This window comes from Cygnus atratus, chromosome 24, assembly GCF_013377495.2.
Source record: "Cygnus atratus isolate AKBS03 ecotype Queensland, Australia chromosome 24, CAtr_DNAZoo_HiC_assembly, whole genome shotgun sequence".
In the NCBI taxonomy this organism is placed as follows: domain Eukaryota; kingdom Metazoa; phylum Chordata; class Aves; order Anseriformes; family Anatidae; genus Cygnus; species Cygnus atratus.
Window position 1 is genome coordinate 5,440,342 of NC_066385.1, and position 22,332 is coordinate 5,462,673.

Consider the following 22,332-nt stretch of genomic DNA (forward strand, 5'->3'; position numbering starts at 1 on the left):
CATTTGAAGGGGCGGCGGGCCCGGGCCGCGCCGCGCCTCAGTCTAACGGCGGCCCCGTGAGGGGAGGAGGGCGGCAGGGCAGGGGGGCGAGGGCTTTGGCGCCCCTTTTACCACCTCAGCGCCCCTTTTACCACCCCGGCGCCCCCCTCCCGGCCCTGACAGGACCATGCCCATGCCCAAGCCCAGCCCCGGCGACGAGCGGTCCCAGCGGCCAGCAGGCGTTGAGGCAGCGGCGGGGCGGCCCCGAGACTGCGGCGAGGAAGGGCCGCGGGCGCCCGGTACGGGGCAGTGGGGCCGGGCCCGGAGCCGCCGGCACCTCAGCGGCGAGCTGCGGGGCATCGCCAAAAACGGGGGTCTCGGGGCTGGGGGGAGCTCCGGGGGGGGGTGGTTAATTTGTGGGGCGACACACCGAGGGCTCGGCTGATGGATAAAAACCAGCCAGCCTCCGTTAAAGGCAGCCCGAAATGTCACGGCCCCGGTAAAAAGCTCCCGGCGGGGGAGGCGATGCCGAGCAGCGGTCAGTAGGGGTCAGCCTGCTATCGATCAGCGAGCTCACAACGTCCACTTTCAAGAGCTAAAGTGCCCTTGCAAAGCCAGTTCCTCCCCTAAAACACAAGTTGCCCCTCTTTTTTCCTCATTCTCCAGCAGTGTTTTTAAACCTCCTCCTCGCAGCAGGCTGCCGAGCAGTCCTCCTCAGCGTCTTTCCTTTTTCCTGCTTGCCTACAGCCAGCCCTCCACAAGGCCTTTCCGTGAATGAGCTGCAGGAAATATCTGATAAGATCTACAAGCTGACCCTTGCGCATGAAATCGTGCTGAATGGTGACTTCAAACTGCAAATGGTCGAATTCTCCCCACTCAGGTGTATATAAATATATATACACACCATATATGTATGTATTCAGGCTAGGCTTCTTTCTGTCACGTTATAGAAAAGATGTGAGAACATGGGAAGGAGGTTTGGCTCTGACTATACAAGTAAAAAGAAGAGTTCCTGAAACAACAAATAAAAAAAAAGGGGGGGGGGCTGTTTTATTTATTCATTGCTTCACAATTCACTAAGAAGTTCTTAAATACAGCGAATGTCAGATGTGACTCACTAACACTGAAAGAATTAGAGACTTTGGCTGCGTGAGCTGCAACTTTAGCGAGAACAAAGCAGAATTTTCAGTGAACAGCTCTGAGGTGCCTGCACATTAGTTAAAGATTTGTTTAAGTTGCTGACATTCTCTCCTTCATTACAAAGATGAGCACTAGCTAGAAAAATATTCTCTTGATCTTCTCTGAGGACTTACGAGAGTTTCTGTGAAAAATACTGTGTTCATTTTATCCCATGGTTAAGAGGGGCTAAGTGCATTTTATGAGCAGGGTTGAGAAGATGGAGTCCTGTTTTAGACGAACGGCACATTTAATCTGAGAGAGATTTTCATGAGGTGTATTCCTGCCAGTTTGGAGGAAAGACGAGGAGAAAATGTCGAAAGACCTAAACTGCAAGGAAAGCAGAGAGGAATGGCCCCATCGAACTGAGAGGTTGTGTTTATCTGACACTAAGAGAAACCTCCTGCTCTCCTCTCTTCTTTTCTAGCCTGGAAAACAGAGTGAAGGAGACATTGCACAAAGCCTTCTGGGACAGCCTGAAAGAACAGATCTCTGCCAGCCCCCCTGACTACACTCAGGCAATCCAGCTGCTACAGGAGATAAAGGAGGTCAGCTGATCCTGGCACAGGGAAGACCTTAGAATTAGTCTTCCCTTAATCATCACCCCACCCCTTAAATCCAAATGTTCCCATGTGAACATGTGTAAGAGGGAGGCAAAAACAAGCTCCATATAGGTTATAGGGAGACCTAAGTTACACAACTGCACCTTCTAAAACCTGTCTGAGAAGGAAACTAGTTCTCTGGTTCCAGGTCTTTAAAAACGCTCTTCCAAAACAATGGAAAGCCTGTTGAGCTGTTGGTTTTAGTAACAGCCATTCCAGGTATAGCGTCTGCCAACCAAAAACTGCAATTCTCTGTGCAAAGACACCCCTTTAGCTATATGATGAACTGTACCTACTGTCTAAGTGAACAATGTGGTCTTCAGGAACATTATTTAGAACTAAAAGACAATAGTTCTTACCGGAGCATGAAATTGTGTATAGTTTTTCAGTCCACCTTTTCCCATTAGATTCCAGGCAGGTAACTCCCTTCTTTTGTGCATGATGGTAAAGGAGATTTTGCAATCTGCAAAACAGTAGCCAGACATCCTGAATTGAGTCATTAGAGACAAACATTCCCTTAAAGCAATGTGTGCCCCACAATTTGTGTACTGAGTCTCAATTCAAGGCCAACTTTGATTCCTGTTGAGCAATTCCAGAGAACTGTTGTGTTTTTGGATTAAAGACTAGCGTTACTTCTTTGGGCAGGCTCTGCTGTCATTGCTGCTGCCACGACACAACCAATTGCGAAGCCAAATTGAAGAGGCCCTCGACGTGGAGTTAATTCAACAAGAGGCTGAGCACGGGGCTCTGGACATCCGTGGCCTCGCCACGTACATCCTTGACACGATGGCAATGCTGTGTGCGCCCGTTCGAGATGAGGATGTGCAAGGACTGCAAAGCCTCTCAGACCCAGCTCAGCTTCTCAGGTGGGCGATGCTCCCTCAGTCTTGGGCTATGCAGACCAGCAAAACCCTCAACATTAAAACCCTGGGTTAAGAGGAAGCTGCCCTGGAATTACATCCCTGTTTTGGTTTTGGTTCTTTTTCAGGGTAGTTACATTTGTGTTGCCCAGTTGCTCTTAGATAGTAGAACAGTCTTCAGTGAAGTAAATCCAATTTTAACTAGTAAATTTTAGGGAACAGACACTCCAATTAGACTGAACAGCCTTTTGTCAGAAAACGGAATAAAGAATTTCTGAATTTCCCTTTCTTAGCATTCTAAAATAACCCACAACTATCGCTTTTACTAATGTATTAAACTTTCAATTCGCTGTGTCTCATCCAGGGAGATTTTCCGGGTGTTGGACCTGATGAAAACGGATATGCTGAATTTTAGCATCCAGAGCCTCCGCCCCCACTTGCAGGACCATTCCATCCAGTATGAACGGAAGAAATTCCAGGAACTTGTAGATAAGCTTCCCAGTAAGTCAGTGGGGAAGGGAGATGAGACCTATTACTTCTGCAGGAGATAATGAAGCACCATAAAGGACCTTGAATATTCTAAAGCTGATGTTTTCATCACATGCTCAGTAAAAGATAAGAGAAATGCCTCTAAAAGCTGAAGGACTCCTGGGTCCCTTTCTCAGCCTCGTCTCTACCATACGTTGCAGAAAAGAAGTCAGTGTGCTTCAGTTTCTGCATGCATAAGATGGGCCTAATAGCTGCCTCGTGGGTAACTGTAAGAGCACGCAAGTTTAAAGTGTTTTGAGACCCTCAGAGGAATCAGCAAAATGGTATTAGCAGGTGTATTTAAATGAAAAGCTGGCACTTGATGCAGACATCCCTTCTGTGCCGGGCTGTAGAATATTTCTCTCTGGCTACCTCTCTCATTTATAAGGCTTAATTAAAGGTGCTATTTGAAGACTGAAACCCTCTCTACAACATAAAGTTCTCCAGCTACCAGTGTCAGGAGGCCTAACCCTGTGCCCTGCCAACAGGGCATTAATGTTGAACGTTAGAGAAGGCGTAAACCACCCCCCACCATCCCAGGATCCAGCACGTGCCTTGGCATTGCAGATGTGCATCCCATTCAGCTAGAACATCACGTAGCCACTTCTTACTCAGTTAGTTTGACCTGTCTGTTCTTTTTTTTTTTTTTTTTAAACCCCTGTTGCAGACAGCCTGGCTCACACCACAGAGTGGCTGCGCGAAGCAGTAGCAGAAGCGTCTGCATCCCTCTCAGAGTCACAGCCCCACTCTGCAGCCTTACAGGGGGCAGTGGGTGGTAGCACAGCTCTGCCAAGTCTCACGTCTGTGCTAAATCAAGGATACGTGAACCTGCTCTGCTGGGAGCCTGGACAAAAGGAATACCCTGAGGTAGGACGAGAGCTGGGCCACCTTTACAGCATAAAGATATACTAAATAAACAAGTGTGTAGGTTCTCTGTCTTCTGTAGAAAGAACTGGCAAGAGTCTCTGTCCCCTCTACACCACGAGTCATTGCACGGGGTTTATTCCCCATGGGAAACAAGTTGGATTTTTCACAAAACTAACCTTTTCTGCTGCCTCCCTCCACTCAGCTTCGTGGTGCTGTTGCAGTCCAGCTCCGTGGCTTGAGAATTGCTCAGTCATCACAGCCGCTGTCTCTGCGCCCACAGGCTGACTGGTTTCTGTTCACAGACACTGCTTATGGACCAGGCCCGGCTGCAGGAAGTCCAAGCGCAGGTGAATCAGCTTACTGTCACAGCTGCAGTCCTGCTAGTGACCAGCGGCACGTGTGGAAGTGCCTTATTTGGCTCACCTGGGTTTGTAGCTAGGCTGAAACTGGTAACAAAGGGCCTCTTGGAAGGGCTGTCTTGTACCAGGTGGGTTACTTTACATTTTCCTTTTCCAGAAGGAGAAGAGTGAATATGTAGGCACTGGTTGGGTGCAGGACAAGCAGCAGGAATCTCCTTTGGCAGTAGAAGAGGATCTGAGATCCAAGTGGCAGCCAGGTCCACTGCAAGGAGTGGGGGAAGCCAGCCAGCGTATTTGGCTGGGTGTTAGCTCTCTGGGGCAACTGTCCCTTCTTGGTGAAAGGGACCAGTAGTGCTGATCCCCGTGTCACAGGAGCCAGCCTCAGGGCAGCTGCCTGCCTGCCGAAGGGCAGAGGAAGGGAAGCGTAGCTCACTTGCAGCAGGCACCAGAGCTGTGGCTGAGTGGGGTTTGTCGGATGCTGCTCCCTGCCCGTGATCACACCCAAAGGGCACGTGGAGAGACTTCCCTGCTTGCTCTGTGCCTGAGACCCCCTCCCCAACAAATCTGCCCAGTGGTTGGAGCACAGGTATATACCTTTGCATGATTTAGGTGTGAAGAAGCTTTGCAAGACGTCAGCGACCAGGTGCTGCAGGAAGTCAGCAGGGCGCTCTCGCAGCTGGGTTACCCTGCTCTTACCAGTGACAAATGTGCTTCCCTGAAAGGCCAGATAAAAAGCATCGCAGACAAGGGCAACGCAGTCCGGCATGTCATCGGTGAGTCTCTGAGCTCGTCTCTCCCTCAGCAGCGAAGAGGCTTTCATAAAACCCTGCAGGATAGGTACTAGCAAAGAAACTCCCTGCATCGTGCAGAACTACTGCAGGGTCAAGAAGCTAGGTTTAGAAACTGCCCTGATTTTCCTGTTTCACCCTGAAAGACTCCCAAACAGTAATTGCTTTGAAAATCTCTTAAATCCTACCATCCTTGCTAAAAGCTAAACAGGCCTAAGTGCAAGGTCTGTTAGTAGGTGGTGTTGCAATCTTCAGGCTGGCGTGTAGAGTGAGAGCTTAATCACTGGCTCTAGTAAAGCACCACGCTAAGATCTTTAAATAATATTTATCCCTAGGGAGTGCACTGCCTGGTATTCAGCTAACCAGCTGCCCTATAATGCTGCTCCATCAAAATATTTATTCAAATGTCTTGGATAAGAGCTGATTATTTTGACCTTTTATTAGACTCCGAACGCTACTAGCTCCACATCAGATTGCAGTGCCACGGGCAGCTAGTACGCTGCAGGAAAGATTACTTCCACATGGAAGACAAGCTTTTATCAGCTATGAAAATAAGGTGGGGCTCTTCCTGCCCAATGCTGCATCCACTCAAGTGTCCTTCTCAGCCCACGTAGATTCTATCACATTATTTGGGTTTATTCCTTCCATGACAGGGCAGCCTATTTAGTTCTGAAGTAATTCAGAAGGCTGAATTAATAGCCTAACCCAACCTTGCTGGGCAGCGTGCGATGGCAATGACTCACTGATGGCGTGGCGTTAGAAGCTGCAGAGCCAGACAGCCTGCCCCTCTCCACGTCTAAAAAGCAGCGTCTCATCTGTACTCTTTGTCACTCTCAGCACTTTCCAAATACATACTTGAAACAGCAACGTCCAAGGCAGTCGGGTAGTTGAGTCTCAGCTGTGTGTCCCTCAGAGAGGCTGCCTGAATACTTTGAGTTTTAAAATGCTGCTGTGGCAGGCCGGCTAAATCCTGGGCTCTGACGTTCTATAGTCCATTGTGCTTCTAAGATGCTTGACACTTCAGTTCTGTACAAAAACTTAAGAGTGGACAAAAAAATCTCTATTGTTGAACTGCTCCACTTCAGTGTAAGCATTGCCAAATCCAAAACCTGATGTCCTCCAGCCCAGTATCCCCAGTAAAGCCATTGTTTAAAGCAACAGCCCAGGACAAAGTGAAAACAAGGCATGTATGCCTAATACTCAAATGCTCTCCTAGCATCAGGTAGCTTCACCTTGGTTCCTGTGCTGGCTGCTGTCTCATCTACTTAGTGTTTGGAAGAAGACCACATTAATCCACCATGTCCCGAGTCCATCTAGAGCTTGTCCACGCCATCCTGCAACAACGCAGCTGTCATCAGATCTGCTCTCGACTGCACAAGGAATCCTTTCTCTCAAAGGCTAGCTTGCTGTGCAAAGGTTGATTTTTGTTCTGCTTTTGCTCCCTACAGAGCAGCGGATTCATTTGTTCCTCAGCCATTTTATTTCCCCCGACGGATGGAATTCTCAAAAAGATTTTCCAAAGGGTCTTGATGCCATCCAGGAAGAGCTGCAGGAAGTTGGGCGCAGGTTTAGAAGCGTGATCCACCACAACAGGCAGGTGTTTGGCCCTTGCTACTTGGGAATTCTCAAGAAAGTGCTTTTCCCAGAGGCAGAACCAGAATCAGATGCAGGAACAGGTTCCTTCTGATCATCTTTATTATGTACCACACAGGAGGGCAGGGGTGGAACACATTCTCCAGCAGTTTCTCAAATCATGCTTCAGCTTGTAAAACTCAATCAGATAAACCCAGCTGGGCCGCCACAGCTACTGGGAAGTGACTCTTAGCATGTCAATAGCTGAATAAACCTCTCAACTACAAAAGGGAATGTTTGTTGTTTTTTTTTCACCCCCACCCCCCAAAAAAAATGCCACTATTTAGTAGGGAAGGAAATGAAGGTTATAAAACTGCAACGCAGGTTTTTTGTTTTTTGTTTTTTAATTCAAGGTGTTAATTCTGTTGTGGGCCTGTAGCCTACTTTGCTGAAATGTTAGTCACCGCCCAGGGACGCAGTTTGGATTTGATAAAGCCACGTGGTATTTAAGATCATTATAACTACACAATATATTTCAGAGTTAGCTTGAAAACCTGACTTACTGAATTATTAGAAATGGAGCATATGGTATAAATTTAGCAGCCCCCAATGAATTTAGGATTTTACATCAGCCAGATTTCACTTGACACAAAAATCTGAACTTTCACCTGTATTTAAATGTCTGGATTTCTTGCTCTAATTTTATGTAGAGAAAACCTCCTACTTGGTATGCCAAAAATCTTTGCTGGGTAAATACTATATGCAATGGCTGCCTGAACTGTTAGAGTTGTTATGTGAATTAATTGCTGCTGTGCTGCAGCAGAACATTGATTTTAGTGTTTATCATCAGTAAATTAGGGTCCTGACAGTCCACATGTCAGTCTACATGGGAAGGGGTAAAAATCAGCCTTGCCCACAATTATGTGGAGAACACAGTGGTTGGAGACCATCGTGTTACAGGTAGGTGTATCTTTAACAGAGCACGTGGATGTGCTTTTATGCATAAATTAGCCTCAAAAGAATTTAGTATTCGGTATTTGGGATCAATATTGAATCAATCCCAGTCATACTGGGATCAGTATGATCAACTGCAAAACGAGCGACTTCAACCAAAGCGATTTTCACCGCCAACATCCTACATCCTGCGTGCCGCACGCCTCGGGACAGCACAAACCCTGCCCTGCAGCCAAAGAATTGCATCAGGCCTGCTCCCAGCAGAGCAGCAGCCCGTGCTTCGCTTCTACGAGAGCAGCGAATCGTCTCTGCGCGCTGCTTGACATTGCTGATGGTCTCTTGTTCCTTGGAGTTACGAAGCAAAGCAACACAGGTACAGCGCTAGGCTGAACTCATCACACCTCGCTCAGCTGCCCACCCTCACCCCTTTCTCTTACCTGCTTCGGCTGCACGGGTCGGGTCTGCGAGATGAGGACAAGAACAGCGTTGCTTGCACAGATGAACAGGAGACTTCTGCACAACACGTAGGTCGCAGTGATAACAGGGCGAATGTGTGTCTAAGTTTGTTTATTAATTCAGTCTGTTCTAAGTTGTACAATTATGAAAACAACAAAACGACTGCTGGAAGCCCAGGAATATTTACAATCTCGCCTTGTTGTAGTGAGGTCAGTCTATGTTGTTGCACAGATTGGTTATGTTTGGTACCACAAGATGTTGAAAATTCAGACGAATTTGAACAGATTAACAATTGTATATACAGAAAATAAAAGGAAATTCAAGTATCAAAATACAGACAGATTAAATAACATTTGTATTACAAATCAGTCCCACTGCCATACATCACAATTAGCAAAAATGTCTACATTGCAAACTGAACTTGACTGTTCTCTGCCCTGTTAGGGAATCTCAGGTTATTCTTCCACGGGTAAGAAAAGTGAACTAGATCTACTTGGTAAGAGCAGCACATTTACTTCCTTTTGAAAAAAAAAAAAATGCAGTAAGTAATGCCAATAGGAGACCTACAAGGGAGACTTTTTGCAACAAGACAGTGTTGTAAACACTGTGCTTGCTCTAAAATAAAGATCTGATTGCATGGAAATGATGCAAGCAGAAGAAAGCCAGGGAAAATTCTGCTGCTAGAAACTTCTGAAGTGGGGCGGTAGGAGCATTAAAGCAACTGAACCCACATCAGCTGGGCACAGAACGAGTTGGTTGGAGGTACTATTTGGCATCTGGTCTGTGTCTCACAGCAGCCTTGTGAAGGCATGAACTTTTCACTAGAGGTACATCCTGGCAGGTGCCCCATCTCCTCCCTAGGAGGGAGACAGGCATGTATCCCACAAGAGTTGCATAATTTTTATCTTCTAAAAGGAAAAATCCCAAAGAAAGTTCAAAACCAGCTAAGATTAGGTGGTTTTGTTTGTTTGTTTTTGTAAAGACAAAACTAAAAAGGAAAAAGCAACTTCGATTTGGAAAAAAAATCATCCCCTCCTTTATTAAAAAAAAAAAATCTTAGTAAAAAAAATCTTAGCAAACATCTTGGTTTGTTTGCCTTGAGTTCTCAGCCTGGACTCATGCCGTGTACAAATCAAAGCCTGTAAACTACAATCTGTTCTCGAAAAGGGGAACAAAACCTGGGGCAACACCACCTTTTCCCAGGCAGGCAGTACAGCAGATGCATTTTAATTCAGTCATATTCAGCACCAGAAATTTAGGGCACTTTCCTCCAGGTACCATGAAATCCTGTAGGGAGGAAGAGCCAAAATACTGCGTAATGGATGCGTTAAACAAATTCCTAGGAGTCAGTGACTGGCATGGTCCAGAATCAGTCTCCAGCATGCAAGTACCTCAAAACCCACTGAAATTAAAGGGGAAGATGCACTGCTGAAACAATTGCTTTGTCTATTAAATGAGAAAGAGCATCTGGCTAAAGAACTGTTGGATCACTAAAGACAACCATGGAATTATACACAGGACTGGAAAGGACCACCAGGGTCACCAATTCCAGCCCCCTGAAGATTGGAGTCTTCATCACCACGTCACCTCCAAGCCAACCTTCAAAAAGCTCGTGCATCAAAAAAAGAAAGGTGTCCCTCCTCCCAAGCAGAGGTTCAATTTGCAATCTCTCCAAAAAGACTTGTTGCCAACACACCAAATATTTACACTTACACCAGTATGAATTGCAACATACGCATAACAAGGAATGTTAGGTTTCCTAAATTCATCAACTTAAAAAAAATCTCCACTTTCCCCTCCTAATCATTTACAGGTCTATGCCCTTGGGATTATGGTTCACTTCTCTCCTATCTTACTGGCTGGAGAGACTAAATGAAATCCTGACATACAGCAGCAACTGGAGTTAAACAGAAATTATTAGGGCATATCATTCTAGTAAAGCAGCAGGGTACCACATCCCCAACCATTACAATGCCTGTCGAGATTGTAACAAATGTGCCGCGCTACGTTTTTGCATCTGAAGGATTAAAAATCACAACTGTTTTAACAGCTCTCCCCCGAGAGGAACAGTACTGTGAAAACACATCAGTCACAGCCAAAACTACTGTTAAATACTCTGGTAATTCAAAGAAAAATCAGCGCACAGCACACCTTCAAGATGGCAGTATTTGGGGATACAGAACTTCGAATGGGGCCAAGCCACCCTCGGGTTGATATGATTTATCCTCGGGTATGGACTGTTTCAGTGTAATGCCCAAAATTTAACTCCTTTTTTTTTTGTTCATCTTCCAAAAACTGTTGCACTAATTAAATAATGAGCTAGTATCAAAAAAGTGCTAAATCACAATTGAATAAGCTTAAAAAAATCCAACCCTTCGGGGCATAACTGCATTTAAAAACAAGACAGGTGCACAAGAGGCTGGAGTCGCCTCCAGGTATTCAGTGCGTAAATGGGAAGAAATTGTGTCCTTGCCATAGAAATGTCAAGTATTGCAATGCAACAGTTCTCTGTAGGGGAAGCGAGCTTTGTACCATTGGTAATACTTGGCCACAACCACTCGGAGGTGAAAGATCCTTTGCAGACTCTTTTCCTTAACTTATCTCCATCCGCTATAAAAGCATGGAATGGCTTGGAAAGCAAAGGATGCAGACTTACCCTGCAAGGCTTCTCACGCTGGAGGAAGTTATTTCCAAGAATTTGGCATTTCGCTACTGTTCACCCAGAATTGAAGCAATTTTCAGTACCATTAGAGATGCGCACACCACTCCCACTGCTAAGACTTTCTATTGTACTCCTTGCCGGACTGCGTGGATTCTCAGTAAATAAAGACAATTTTTTTTTCCCTCACCAAAAAAACCTGCAGTGCTACATTTAAACTGTGAACTGGATTTACTCTGTATCATTTCACACGTAAAAAAAAAGAAACGGGTCGAAAGAAGTTTTTTTTTTTTTTTTTTCTCAGCCTAGGAAACGTGACATCGCTCTCGGCCTCGGAAGTCTCAACTTTTCCTTTGCTAGAAATGGAGAGCTGCTTTTCTCAGCTGGAGGCTGGGATCCCTTTCCCCCTCTGCTTTGGGAGCCCTCACTGAGCAGCCATGCACCCACTCCGAGGCAGACACCAGTGCCAGATGGAGATGATCTTCGTGTCAGCAGGCCACTGCTTCTTAGGTCTCTGCCCCGTTACTACATTTCCGTGGTAGGAGACAGCTGCCCGGAGATCAGCTTTTCAGAGGCAAACAGAAAGGAAGATAATGGAATGAATGATTTCCGAGTCATACACAAACGAGTGCTGGGAAAGGCGAGGCGTACAGCCAGGAGATGAGACACAGCCGTGAGGGTTAGGGACACAGAGGAAGCTTTGTACTGTGGGCAGGGCCGCCTGTGATTCCAGCTGGGTTTGGACGGTCACCCCTAGAAAGGCACATGCACTAGCGGCCCCGTTTCGGGAGGAACCTGCCGCTCCCAGCTCAACGCAGGGGGAGATGCAAGAGCTCAGACCCTCTGAAATCAGGAATAGGCGTGGGCGACTGTACGGTAAATGCTTACACGTAGAAACTATGCTGCCATTGCTATCGGTTCTGTTCCTCTCTGAAGGATACTAAACCCTGAGGGCACTCGTACAGCTCGGAAAGCTGCTGAGAATCAAGCCCCAAACCAAGCTCTCGGAGCACCTCTGACTGCAATATTCTGCCATCCACAATGCTCCGGCTCGTGGGACAGCGCTGCAGTGCTTTGGGCAACTCCAGCGCGACCTCTGCTTCAGACCTTTAGGCAGAGGAGCCACCGGGTCTATGTTAAGGGCTTCATAACACAGGAAATACATCTACTTTCCTTTTCTTGCTTTAAGACAATCCCCTGAGTCCTCTCACTGGGATGCTTACTAGCCTGGCCCTAATTTTGAAGTCAGTTTGCCACTCAGTGCCATTAAGCCACAAAGGACTCCAATGATCAAACTAATTCCCAAGAAAACAGCTAAATAAAGATGTTGAAACATCAGATTTCACCACAAGTCTGGGGAAACAGAAGCAGCGAGGCAGAAGCTCTAAAGCCCCAGTAAAACTCAGGCGAGCTTGTTCTGTCCCCTAAAGAACAGCTGGAAATAATTCAGGGTTGCTGTTCTGACCATTCACTGATCATGAGGGGAGATTCGGGGTAAATTCCAAAAGCTCTTTTGGAACCAGAGCGCTGCTGGAGACATGCGTGCACCCCCTGCCCACGTAACCCACGGTGCCCACGCAGCCACGGCACGCGGGTGAGCGGGCGGCTGCCGCCCACCTTCAGGTCTCTAACACAGACTCACTGTCACCGCCAGCTCCCCACACCTGGGCTGCGAGGGGATTTTTTCAGACTCTCGCATGAAGGTGCACGTCAGCGAGCTAGAGCCCTGGCCACGCTGCCCCACCTGCTCAGCCTCCCCCCGGGAAAGGTGCGCGGCCGCTGCCCGCGAGGGGCTGAGCAGGGCCCGCGCTGGGGCTTCGCTGCGAGACCGCGGGTCCCGGACGGCGTCCGTCGGGAGAGCGAAGCTGAGCGCAAGGGGTTTGCTGCCACTGTGTGGAAGTTGCGACGCCTTTCACTACTGGGCCCCACAACAGCTCTGTAAACGGAGCGAGCCTCGCACCCTGAGAGGTAGGTAAGTGCATTCCCAGCCTGAAAACGGGGACACCGAGGTAAAGAGAGGCTACGTTGCTTGGACATGCAGCATGTTAATGAGAAGCAGAAGTTAATGAGAAGCTGGAGTCCTGCTTCCCAGCACTGTCTCGCCATCAGATCACCCTCCACCTCCTCGGTTTCATCTCAGAGAGCTTTGCAAATGCAAGCGAAGGAACTGGGGGCAGGTCTGTGACAGCTTGCTCGGGTACTCACGGGGGACGTGAACTGTTCTGCAGTCCCAGCCCGTCCCAGCTCCGCTCTGACCTGTGCCAAGTGCCCTGCAGCCTCATGCAAATGAATCCCAGTCTGGGACTAAAAGCGGCTTCTACTGAGATGCACAGAAATGGGGACATGCTCCCAGAGGAAAACACACGCTTGAGGAACAGCCAGCACAGGCAGCCCACTGACGCGGGGCCATTTCCAAATGAAATCCTTGCTCTCAAGGATGAAAGGCAACAGATGTTTCAAGATCCCTGTGGCCCTCATCGTGCAATGTTTTGTAGACTGAAAATAAGCTTTGGGTCAGCAGCAGACTGATTTCAATCACATCTCTCCCTTCGGCAAAAAAGGAAAACTGCAGAAAACGTGCTGAACACAGCACAGCTCCGCCTGCTTTACCTGACCTCTACCTGCGCAGTGTCCAGCCCCTCTCAAACACCTTTCCTTCCCAACACGGGGCTAACAACACGTGCCTTGAAGTGCTTTACCTCTTCACAATCTTTACAAGTGAGAACTACGCCCATAGGTCACGAGAAGTCTGTCTGGTGAGTGTAAACACAAGGACTACGGGGGAAAATCCTACCAGGGACTGAAATGCATGCAGCTGAAAAGCTCCCGCGGGGCGCTCGCTGGAGGCCACCGCGCCGGATCTCCGGGAAGGGTCAGAGCTCACAGTGGGAACGATCACGCCCGGCCCAAACCTGCGCTCCCATCAGAGCAGCTTCTCTGCTCCAGGCTTCAAGGAGAGAGATCGTGGGCAGGGACCCCGTGAGGAAATCTAGTGACCGTGTTATTTGCAGACAGCATCACAGTGGTTAGTGTCGGTTCGAATGACAGGTAAGAGGAGGGGTGAGTTCACCGGAACGGTATGCAGCCGTGGCTCAGTTGGGAAACAGAGGATCTAGGAGGAGGGAGTGCGTGCACCGCAGAGACGGGAGGTCTCCGTCAGTCCAAGGATAAGAAGGTGAAATAGAAAAAAGGCCTGGGGAGCGTCACGTTGCCCCAGGGATTCACAGTGCCAGAGCGAGGGGAAAGATGTGAAAACGGCAGGCGGCTTCCTGGATCCACATCTCCGACTGCCCCAGCCTGCACCCCTCTGCACCTCCCACCTCACGGACATCTAACAGCGTGTTACCCTTGTTTCCGAGTAAGGAGAATTCACAGTGTTCAGTAGTGATCAGGTACAAAAGCCGTGTAAGTCTACAGTCTCTTAAGTGCTGCTGCCTTTGACGTAGTGCCTACGCGGGGCTCAGTGCGAGCAGCTGGAGGAAGAGGGAGTTTAGAACAGCAGACAGATCAGATCGCAAAGGCACGGTTAGACTAGGTGGACACAGGGTTTGTTTGCTTTAGAAGATAGTGGTCTCATACTTAGTGCTGAGGGTCCGCTTGGAGTCCTGTTTGGGGTCCACGACCCAGGAGACACTGGCATGAGACTGGGAGTCTTGGTCCACTTCAGGGGGCTCCAGCTGGAAATGAAGGAGAGAAAGAGCGTGTTAGGGCATCGCGCCTCCGGGAGCCCGAGGCTGGGACAGAACGAGCGGGCACTCAACGTGTGGAGAGGCTGCTGCTCTGCCCAACACCTATCCCCAAAATGTACGTGTGCAGGGAAGCAGCTCTCACTGCGGAGGCATTTAAGTCCTTCACAGCTAAAACATTTCTAAGCACATCATTCTCAGCCCAGCACCCTGAGATGACCTCCTGAGCTAGGCCTGCAAGCCCCTATCACCGTTAGCGACAGCTTCACTTCGTTTCACAAACAAGCATGAAAAATTCAGCGCTGTAGAGACGGCACTATAAAAAAATAAGAGGCAGAGAGAGGGAGACAGCTCCAGGCAGGTGAACTCCCACGTGATTTACTCTCCTGACCAAGCAAGGCTCTTTCCTCTTGTCCTCCCGCATCAGGATCCTACAGGAAGGTTACCACCACCAAGAAGAGCAATGCGGTTAGCTGAGAGCTGCCGCTCTGCATCAGCGGGGAGACTCTGCGCAGTTTGTCCCCGGGGTCCATCGGAGCCCGCGGTGCGGGCCCTGGAACGAGCGGGGAGGGAAAACAGCGGCGAGGCAGGACACGGGAGCACGGCAGGAGGCACGGGAAGCGGGGAGGCCGGTGGCAGCTGGGGCAGCCCAGGGTGGTTGGTAATGGGAGATGGCAGGAAAAGGGTAAAGACCTTAGCTCCGGGACTAACAGACTGCAGCGGCAGGTAGGAGGGGCGGTGTGTTGTACAGGTGTGACAGTAACAACAGCGGGTGTCGGGAGGGAGCGGCACCTGAGCGGGGGGAAGCAAGCAGAACACAGACAAAAGGAGACATTAAAGGAAAGCAATGGCTGGTGCAGCAGTCCCTGCTCCTCAGCAGCTCCAACCTCGGTGCGTTTTGGCTCCGAGGGCGCTCCCACGCTGCAAACTGCGGGGTGCCCACTGAGCTCCTCGTGGCTCTGCAGGTTTGCGCACGGAAGCTGCACTGGATCCAAGCAGGACACTTAACCCCCATCCCACCCGGGGCATTTCCATCTCTGCTCACCCTCATCCCAGCAGGGGAAGCCCCGCCGCCGCAGCACAGCTGCCAGCAGAGCCACGGCCGCTGCAATACCCGCGGTGCCTAAAGCTACGAGCACCCGTCTGCACCCAGGCTTCCCCACCACGACGAGGGGGACTTAGGCAAGTTGTGCCCAGGAGAAACCCCAGCTAGGACCACGCAGACGACACCCGGCCGCCTGCCAGCCCGCGCATACGTACTGCAGATTTCCTCACGCCGGCTCGTGGTTTAGGCACCGGTTTGGAAGATTTCGTTTCGATCGTCTCTCCTGCTGCAGCGCCCAGCGGCTTCGCTCTCTGGGCTTGGAGGGCCAGCTGGTAGGCGACCTCGAACGCCTGCCCCAACGTGAGGATGATTTCGTATGTCAGGTTCTTCGGAGAGAGAGCAGAAAACACACAGCTGTTAGGTGCATGCGAGCTCCCTCACCCTGAGCCCATGCACTCGGCAGCCGCGGGATGAGCTTGCTGTGGAGACGCAGACCCTCAGCAGGGCTCGTCGCTTTTCCGCCAGCAGGGCACATCCTGCCACGTCCCCAGCTCCCTCTCCGCAGCTCCTGCCCCACAGCACTGAGCAACCTCCCCCACACCTTCCCGGGACCACCTGCAAGCCTGCTGCGGCCCCTTGGGCACCGCAATGTAGCAGCGTTGTGCATCGGAAAGAGAAAAAGCCCAAACGTTCTGCATAGCTGATTCTGCCCAAGAAGAAAAGCAAGTGATGCTTCCACACACTCAGTGAATTAAAAGGCTGTTAAATCAGCCTATTACACTGTGTGTAATTGAGAGCGTGTTAGGGCTTTGTTCACAGCATATTCCCCAAGAGGGAAAATCTCCTGCCCTGGTTTATTCAGCACTGGAGACCGCAGTAATGAAGGCAGACAAATATCCTCTTTGTCAACAGGGCTGGAAAGTAAAAGCATTTTGAGCTAGGACTCCTAAAGGAATGTTTTAGGGTAGAAATAGGTAAGAGCCCCGGAATGGGCCAGATCCTGGTCTCTGACTTGCCAATAAAGCTGAGTAATTACACAATTACACAGATTGGACCCACCCAAAACAGAAGCCACCGCTGGAGTCTGATCACACAGACCGAACCCACACACAAACAGGCTTCGTTCAGCTAACGGCCTGACCGCTTGGACTGCAACAACCCTCCTGGCAGCACCTCAGGGCACTCAGAGGTGGCCTGAAGGGAGATGGACAAGCTACGAGCACCGCGAACAGGGCAAGCACCCGTCCTACCGGCACGCTCACTGCTCCTGGGGAACACCTCCACACCCTGGAGGCCAAGGCAGGCAGGACAGCGAACACCCGGGCAGGAGGACAACCCGCGGGGCTGTGCACGCGCCCCGAGGCTCGCAGCGAGGCCGGACGCTCCACCCCGACTCACCACATCCACGGTGCTGAAGACGTGGCAGTAGTGGTGGCTGGTCTGCAGGTCCTTGGTGATGTAGGCGAACGTGCAGAGATCCTCGGGGTCCTGAGCAGCGCAGGAAATGTTCCGGATCTCGTGCTCAGCAATGACGTTCTGTAGGAGACAACCACAGCATCACCCGTGTGGGGATGGCAAACGCACCCAGCAAAGGGAGCGGTGACAAGCGCGTGCTGGGGACAGGGAGCACACCAGGCACCGGCAGGGAAGGGTTTCTCCCACCCAGACCAGTGCCAGCTCTTTCCCCCCGTAGGAATAAATGGCAACGGGGTCCCCAAGCAGCCTGCTGGCCAAGCCTTCGGCGTTCAGGTAACCGTCACCACCCTGGTGCTCCCCCATGGCCCCGGCAGCTCTGCAGGACCAGCCGAGGCTTCTGGAGGCACCAGATGTGACCTGCAGCCCCTCAGGCAGGTGGCACTGCAGGTCTTGTCCCTCCAGGCACCAGCTTTGAGGCGTTTTAAGCTCACCTTGTTAGAGGCATCGATGAACTTCACCCCCTTGTACGTGATGGACAGTATTATGGTCGGGATCTTCTTCATATGTTCTGTGGATTTCTTCAGAAACAAGAACACTCAGGTGAGCGGCTGTGAACAATGCCCCCTTCCTCAGCACCACCCCAACCCTGCTGGGGGTCAGCACAGACCCTCAAGGGGAGGCCTCTGGGGGGCTCGGACCAGGAGGCAGAAAACCTGCTTCTGGTGGAAGGAGACGGGAAGGGATGGGGATCTGAAGCGAGCCTGGTTTTCTCAGCAAAAACCCTGATTCTCCTACTGCACAGCCATTCAAACTAGAGGGAAAGGTGCTGGCGAGGGGCCCGTTCACCAGCAATAGCGGCCACAGCCTGTTACATGGCCTGGGCCCCTGCTCTGCCCTGCCTGCGGGGTCTGGAGAGCTGCAGCTACACCAACATCCCCCCGTCCCTCTCTCCACATCATCCCCCTGGGGCTGTGAGCCGACCCCCCCGTCCCCAGAGCCCCCTTACCCTCATCTTGGCACAGGCGTCCTGCGTGGACTCCGTCCCTCGGAGGTCTTTGATCAGCATGGAGCCCAGGTACTGTCAGGAAGGGGAGGAGATGTTAACGTGCCCTCAGACACCCCAAAGGCTTCAGGTGCAAACTTCCCAGCCCCGAAGCAAGGCCACGGCCCGGCGAGCGGCCACAACCATGGCCATGGAGGAGCAGGTCGCCCAGGGAGGGGGGAGGACGTGTGCCACCTCCCCGTGCAGCACCCTGAGCCCACAGCCTCCCCCGTCCACCCACACAAGCCAAGAGCCACTTACGTTGGCCTCGTACCCGCAGGACTCGAAGATGAGCTTCTCCGGCTGGTGCTGCCAGTTCTGGACTGGGGCGTACGGGGCAGCCAGGCTGGGGGGGCGCAGGGTCAGCTTTGACTCCCGACGCTCCTCCTGCTGGGGTAGAAAGGTGCACGTGAAACCACAGCACATCCTCCCCAGGGTGAAACGCAGATCTCGGGGGGGCTCCGTGGGTTGATGGTTCCCAAAATCTCACAGGGGCTGGGAGGGGGCAGCACGCTGTGGGTGAAGGTGCTCGTGGATGTGCACGTCGCCCATCTGAGTGGTGAGACTGAGGCACAGGTTGCTGTCCGTAGGCTCCCTGTCTCTCTGTTTCCTTATTTTCTCAGCTGAAACACTACACAAGCTACAGGCCTCCCTATTTTCTTCAAGGTTTCCTTGTTTTTTCCCAGCTTTGGGACTACAAGACGAGCTGCTGGTGGCAGCAGCAGCGATGGAAGCTCTGCCGGATCGGCTCCCTGACCCTCCGCGCGTCATCCTAACTCCTCGCTGGCTCCAGAGGAAGGGAACCTGCACCGAGCTGAGCAGGACACACGGAAGCCCGCACTGACCTGTGCTTTGTAGCGGTCAACTCTGGAGTACGGCGCAACCTCGCTGCCCCGCTCGTGTTGCCTCTTCCCAGTGTCTCCGGAGGGCAGCAGGAGATCTGCGGATCTGCCAGTGCAGGAGTCGTTCTGGCTCAGGGGCGACGACGTCTGGGACATCAAGTCCTGGCACTGAAAGGGGCAGACACCCAGAACCGTCCCCGTCAGCCTGCGCCGCAGCCCTGCCCGCGCCGCGCTCCTCGCGCTGCCTCTGCCCCCGCTGCCCTCCAGCCCCGTGGCAGCACAGGCGGCCGCAGGCAGCCAGCACAGCACCAGCAGAGCAGGATTTGGCTGCTGGCGCTTCCCCTGGGGTGTGCTGGTCCTGCAGGCGCTGTTATCTGCACCGTGTTATCAGCACAGCCCAGCCAGGGCTCGTCCCACGGCTGCCGAGTCGATGCTCGAGCAGCAGCCGCTGCCCTGCAGCCACCCAGAGCGCGAGGAAGGGAAGGGCTCGAGCCCTAAGCTGTGCCCTGGTTTCCAGTTGGGATCACAGCGGTAATTTCTCCCTAGGAACCGGGACCAGGGTCTGCAGGCTGCCCCTTACACTGCCCAACGCAACGGGTGCAGTGAGCAGAGTTACCAGGGTCAGCTCCTGCTCTGCGGGCTCAGCACCTTCACTCAGGTCGTTTCTTTTCCCCTCCACACCCCTGCTCTGCTCCAGGATGGTTTCAGGCAGGTATGCAGCAGCCAAGCACATCCCCACCCCCTGTCTGAGGAAGGCAGGAGGCACGCCGGGCTGCGGGCAGGGTGTTTGCAGAGAACGGGCTCTGCTAAAGCACCGAGCAAAGCCCTCGGATCAGCCGCCCCCGGAGAGCCTGGCTCTGCCTGCAGGCAGCACTCGCTGCCTGGATGTGCCAAGCGGCCCGGCAGGCAGTGCGGGGAGCTCGCAGCTGCAGCACGCATTAGTCCTATTCAAGGGGCTTGCTTAATTTGCCATTGACGTCCTTCCGCTCCCCAGCCGCAGCCAGGCGCTGGGAGGCACCAGCTGCAGCGCCAGGAAGCGCTGCGAACGGCCCCGTTCTCCTCCACAGCCTCCCCGCCCCGCACACCCACCGGCCGGTGCCGCACCAAAGGACTCCTCTCCCCACCACCGCCCTGCCTTCAGAAACTTGCTGCAGTTACGACGGCTTTGGTTGAAAAGCCCTGGGAATGCAGGGCAAAGGAGAGGAGCTCTGCAGCAGAGAAAGGAGCAGATGGTTGGGACGGGGAAACCCCAGTCGCTCCCCGTTCCTGCTCCAGGAAGCCGATCTGCAAACACCGGGAGGAAGCAGTGCGACCCGCTCACCCTGCGTGACTTGCTGCCCTCCTGCGAAGCCCACAGGTTAGCTGCAAGCTCGACGTTTTGTTAAATTCAGCTCCCAGACAGCGGTTCTCAGGGAGAACGGCAAACACGACCGCTCCCCTCCCAGGCACCCCAGTACAGACGGGCCTGACGTCCAAAGCTCCCACTGCTGCAGCAAAGACCAACATCCACAAACCACCCCGAGGGCTATTTGGCAGTGGGAGCAGCAGCTCTAGACAACCCCAGCAGCCCAAGGAGACGGATCTCAGCCTCCCCAAGGGCGCAATCAAAACGTCACGGCCCAGCTGCATCCCATCGCAGCAGCTGAGCAGGGGGCGTCTGTCCAAGGGACGGTGCCGGTCGCCGCTGTGCGGCCCAACCAAAGCAAGGTTTGCACGGCACAACGTGGCACCTGAAATCCGTTCCCTCTCTGTCCTAGTGCTCCAGGGTTCCGGTTGGTCTGAGATAAGGGGAATTTTCCTTTTCCTGCAACCAGGAGGTTTTCTGATGCGGGTGCTTGTAAGAAGACCCAGCAGAGATGAGGAGGAATCGGACACGAGGTCAGGGCTCCGGCCAAGCGAGAGCCGGTCTGGCTGTCACATTCCCAGAGGTCGCTCGGTCTGGTTCGGGGTGGGAGCATCGGGCTCTGCATCATCTACAGCATCAGCTATGGATTGGGCTCTGCATCATCTACGGCAGCAGCCAAGGTGCATCCACGGGAACGGCTCAACACAAAACTCCCTCCTCCGCACCGCCAGCTGTGTGTGGTTGCCTCAGCACTTCAAGAACTTTCTTCCCAAACCACCAAGTGTCTGAGAGCCGGGAGTAACCCGAGCTTCCAGGTCAAATCGATTTGTTCTAATCAGAAAAAAGCCTTTTGTTTAAAAAAAAAAAAAAAGCAATGCAATTTTCAAAGATCACTCTCCACACTTATTACTCTCGCTACCTACTTTTAAAGGAGTTTTAACTTAAATATTGACATTGTAGGGGTTTTATTTTCTTTTTTATTGATTTTGCCCGGCAGAATTTCCTGTCCATGAAGGAAGCCGAGGAAGGCTGAACAAGCCTCCCCGCTGAGCCTCGCTGCCCACCCAGGACCTAAGCCCTCCCTAAATGTGCTCCCTGAGCCCCTCAGAGGTGTCAGCCGCTAACCAGAAGGAGGTGGTTATTCCTGGCAGGCCCGGGATTAGTTCTTTGAAAGAAACGGGAGGAAAGTGAAGGCGAGCCAGGGCAGAGCAAAGCACCCGGCCGCTACTGAGAGGTGTCCCCGGCCCGGCGAGGACACAACCAGCGACTCACTCTCAGCTGCGAGAACCGCGGCGGCTTGGCCGGTGGCTCCTCGTAGGGCCGGTCTGCCAGCGAGGCGATGATCCTCTTCCGATGGCCGAGCAGGTTCACCTTCAGCACCTGCAGGGAGAGGTGGGGCGCTGTCAGCGGGGCTGGAGAAACGCGCAGCAGCTTTGGGGAGCACGGGAGCTGCAGCTCCCCACGCGCCCCCCAGCTTTCCTGCCCCCTGCACGAAGTGAAGCGTCCCCCTCCGAGCGGTGCGCTCGCGTTGAACGCGGCTCCCTGCAAGGAACGGCCCTGGGGGGAAGGCAGGCAGGGCCCCCCCACGGCGGCAGGAGCACGGCAGTACTCACGTTTACTATTTCAAGCTCCCAGAGGTTTTTCACAGTGTCGATAGAGCTGTAGCCGCTCGAGAGGAAGGACTGGATGTAGTCCTGCAGCCCCAAAGAGTCGAGCCAGGCGGGAACCGAAGGCTGGCTGTTCCCATCGCAGCCCAGGGGTTTTAACTGCGAAAGCACAAGGCAGAAAGAGGTTAAAAGCCCCAGGGGCAGGGAGCCCAAAGCATGCAGCGTCTGCAATTAAAGCCAGTTTAAACGCTATCACCATCTCCCCTCGCAGCTTTAATGTACAAAAAATTGCTGCACAAACAGGGAATGAACCTCAGCAGCCTCGCCCTTGCCATGAGCCCTCTCCCAGGTGGGCAGGCGATGCCGTGGGGGCTTCGAGGGGCACCGCTGCCCACCCCAACCACAGCGAGAGGCACGGTCTACCTGACATAAGTGAGGAAAACAGCTCCAGAAAAGCCCTTTCCCAGAAAAGCCCTTTCCGTGGCCTTCCCAGCACAGCAGGCGAGCTGAATCCGCTCTGAACTTGCGCACAGGAACAAGGGCCCTGGT

General features: G+C 52.3%; 2 protein-coding genes across 17 annotated transcripts in view; one reads left to right on the forward strand and one right to left on the reverse strand.

The window, feature by feature from the left end:
• Window positions 1–45: 45 nt before the first annotated feature.
• TCP11 (t-complex 11) lies at window positions 46–6,743 on the forward strand. 5 transcript variants are annotated; one of them, XR_004782041.2, is made up of 9 exons: window positions 46–278; window positions 727–859; window positions 1,583–1,703; window positions 2,403–2,623; window positions 2,982–3,118; window positions 3,813–4,012; window positions 4,215–4,359; window positions 4,981–5,144; window positions 6,608–6,743. XR_004782041.2 is itself a non-coding variant. In XM_035569066.2 (8 exons), the coding sequence occupies exons 1-7, from the start codon at window positions 167–169 to the stop codon at window positions 4,449–4,451; spliced, it is 1,161 nt and encodes a 386-aa protein (XP_035424959.1). In that variant the 5' UTR covers window positions 46–166; the 3' UTR covers window positions 4,452–4,499; window positions 4,981–5,067. The 5 variants fall into 5 exon arrangements, 4 of the variants coding, with proteins under 4 accessions (XP_035424959.1, XP_035424961.1, XP_035424960.1 ...); XM_035569066.2 differs by lacking the exon at window positions 6,608–6,743 and having other exon boundaries at window positions 4,215–4,499; window positions 4,981–5,067; XM_035569068.2 differs by lacking the exon at window positions 6,608–6,743 and having other exon boundaries at window positions 4,315–4,359; window positions 4,981–5,000.
• Window positions 6,744–8,235: 1,492 nt separating this feature from the next.
• ANKS1A (ankyrin repeat and sterile alpha motif domain containing 1A) overlaps window positions 8,236–22,332 on the reverse strand; it is a 106,911-nt gene continuing 92,814 nt past the window's right edge. For 5 of the 12 annotated variants that reach the window (XM_035569059.1, XM_050715295.1, XM_050715292.1 and 2 more), the window contains 10 exons: window positions 21,790–21,942; window positions 21,449–21,556; window positions 18,835–18,999; window positions 18,251–18,379; window positions 17,954–18,025; window positions 17,439–17,525; window positions 16,930–17,067; window positions 15,747–15,917; window positions 14,380–14,477; window positions 8,236–11,364 (listed from right to left, as the gene is read on the reverse strand). In XM_035569059.1, coding sequence (XP_035424952.1) covers window positions 11,361–11,364; window positions 14,380–14,477; window positions 15,747–15,917; window positions 16,930–17,067; window positions 17,439–17,525; window positions 17,954–18,025; window positions 18,251–18,379; window positions 18,835–18,999; window positions 21,449–21,556; window positions 21,790–21,942 — 1,125 coding nt within the window. In that variant the 3' untranslated portion in view covers window positions 8,236–11,360. Of the gene's footprint in view, window positions 11,365–14,357; window positions 14,478–15,746; window positions 15,918–16,929; window positions 17,068–17,438; window positions 17,526–17,953; window positions 18,026–18,250; window positions 18,380–18,834; window positions 19,000–21,448; window positions 21,557–21,789; window positions 21,943–22,332 lie in introns of those variants that run through there. The other 7 variants (XM_035569058.2, XM_050715298.1, XM_050715294.1 and 4 more) reach the window with 2 other exon arrangements.

Excerpts from the sequence above, each read along its gene's own strand:
- TCP11 (XM_035569066.2), top strand. The coding sequence starts at position 167 with ATGCCCATGCCCAAGCCCAGCCCCGGCGACGAGCGGTCCCAGCGGCCA. Across the intron at positions 860-1,582 it reads GTCGAATTCTCCCCACTCAG|CCTGGAAAACAGAGTGAAGG; the intron begins GTGTATATAAAT and ends CTTCTTTTCTAG. Across the intron at positions 2,624-2,981 it reads GACCCAGCTCAGCTTCTCAG|GGAGATTTTCCGGGTGTTGG; the intron begins GTGGGCGATGCT and ends TGTCTCATCCAG.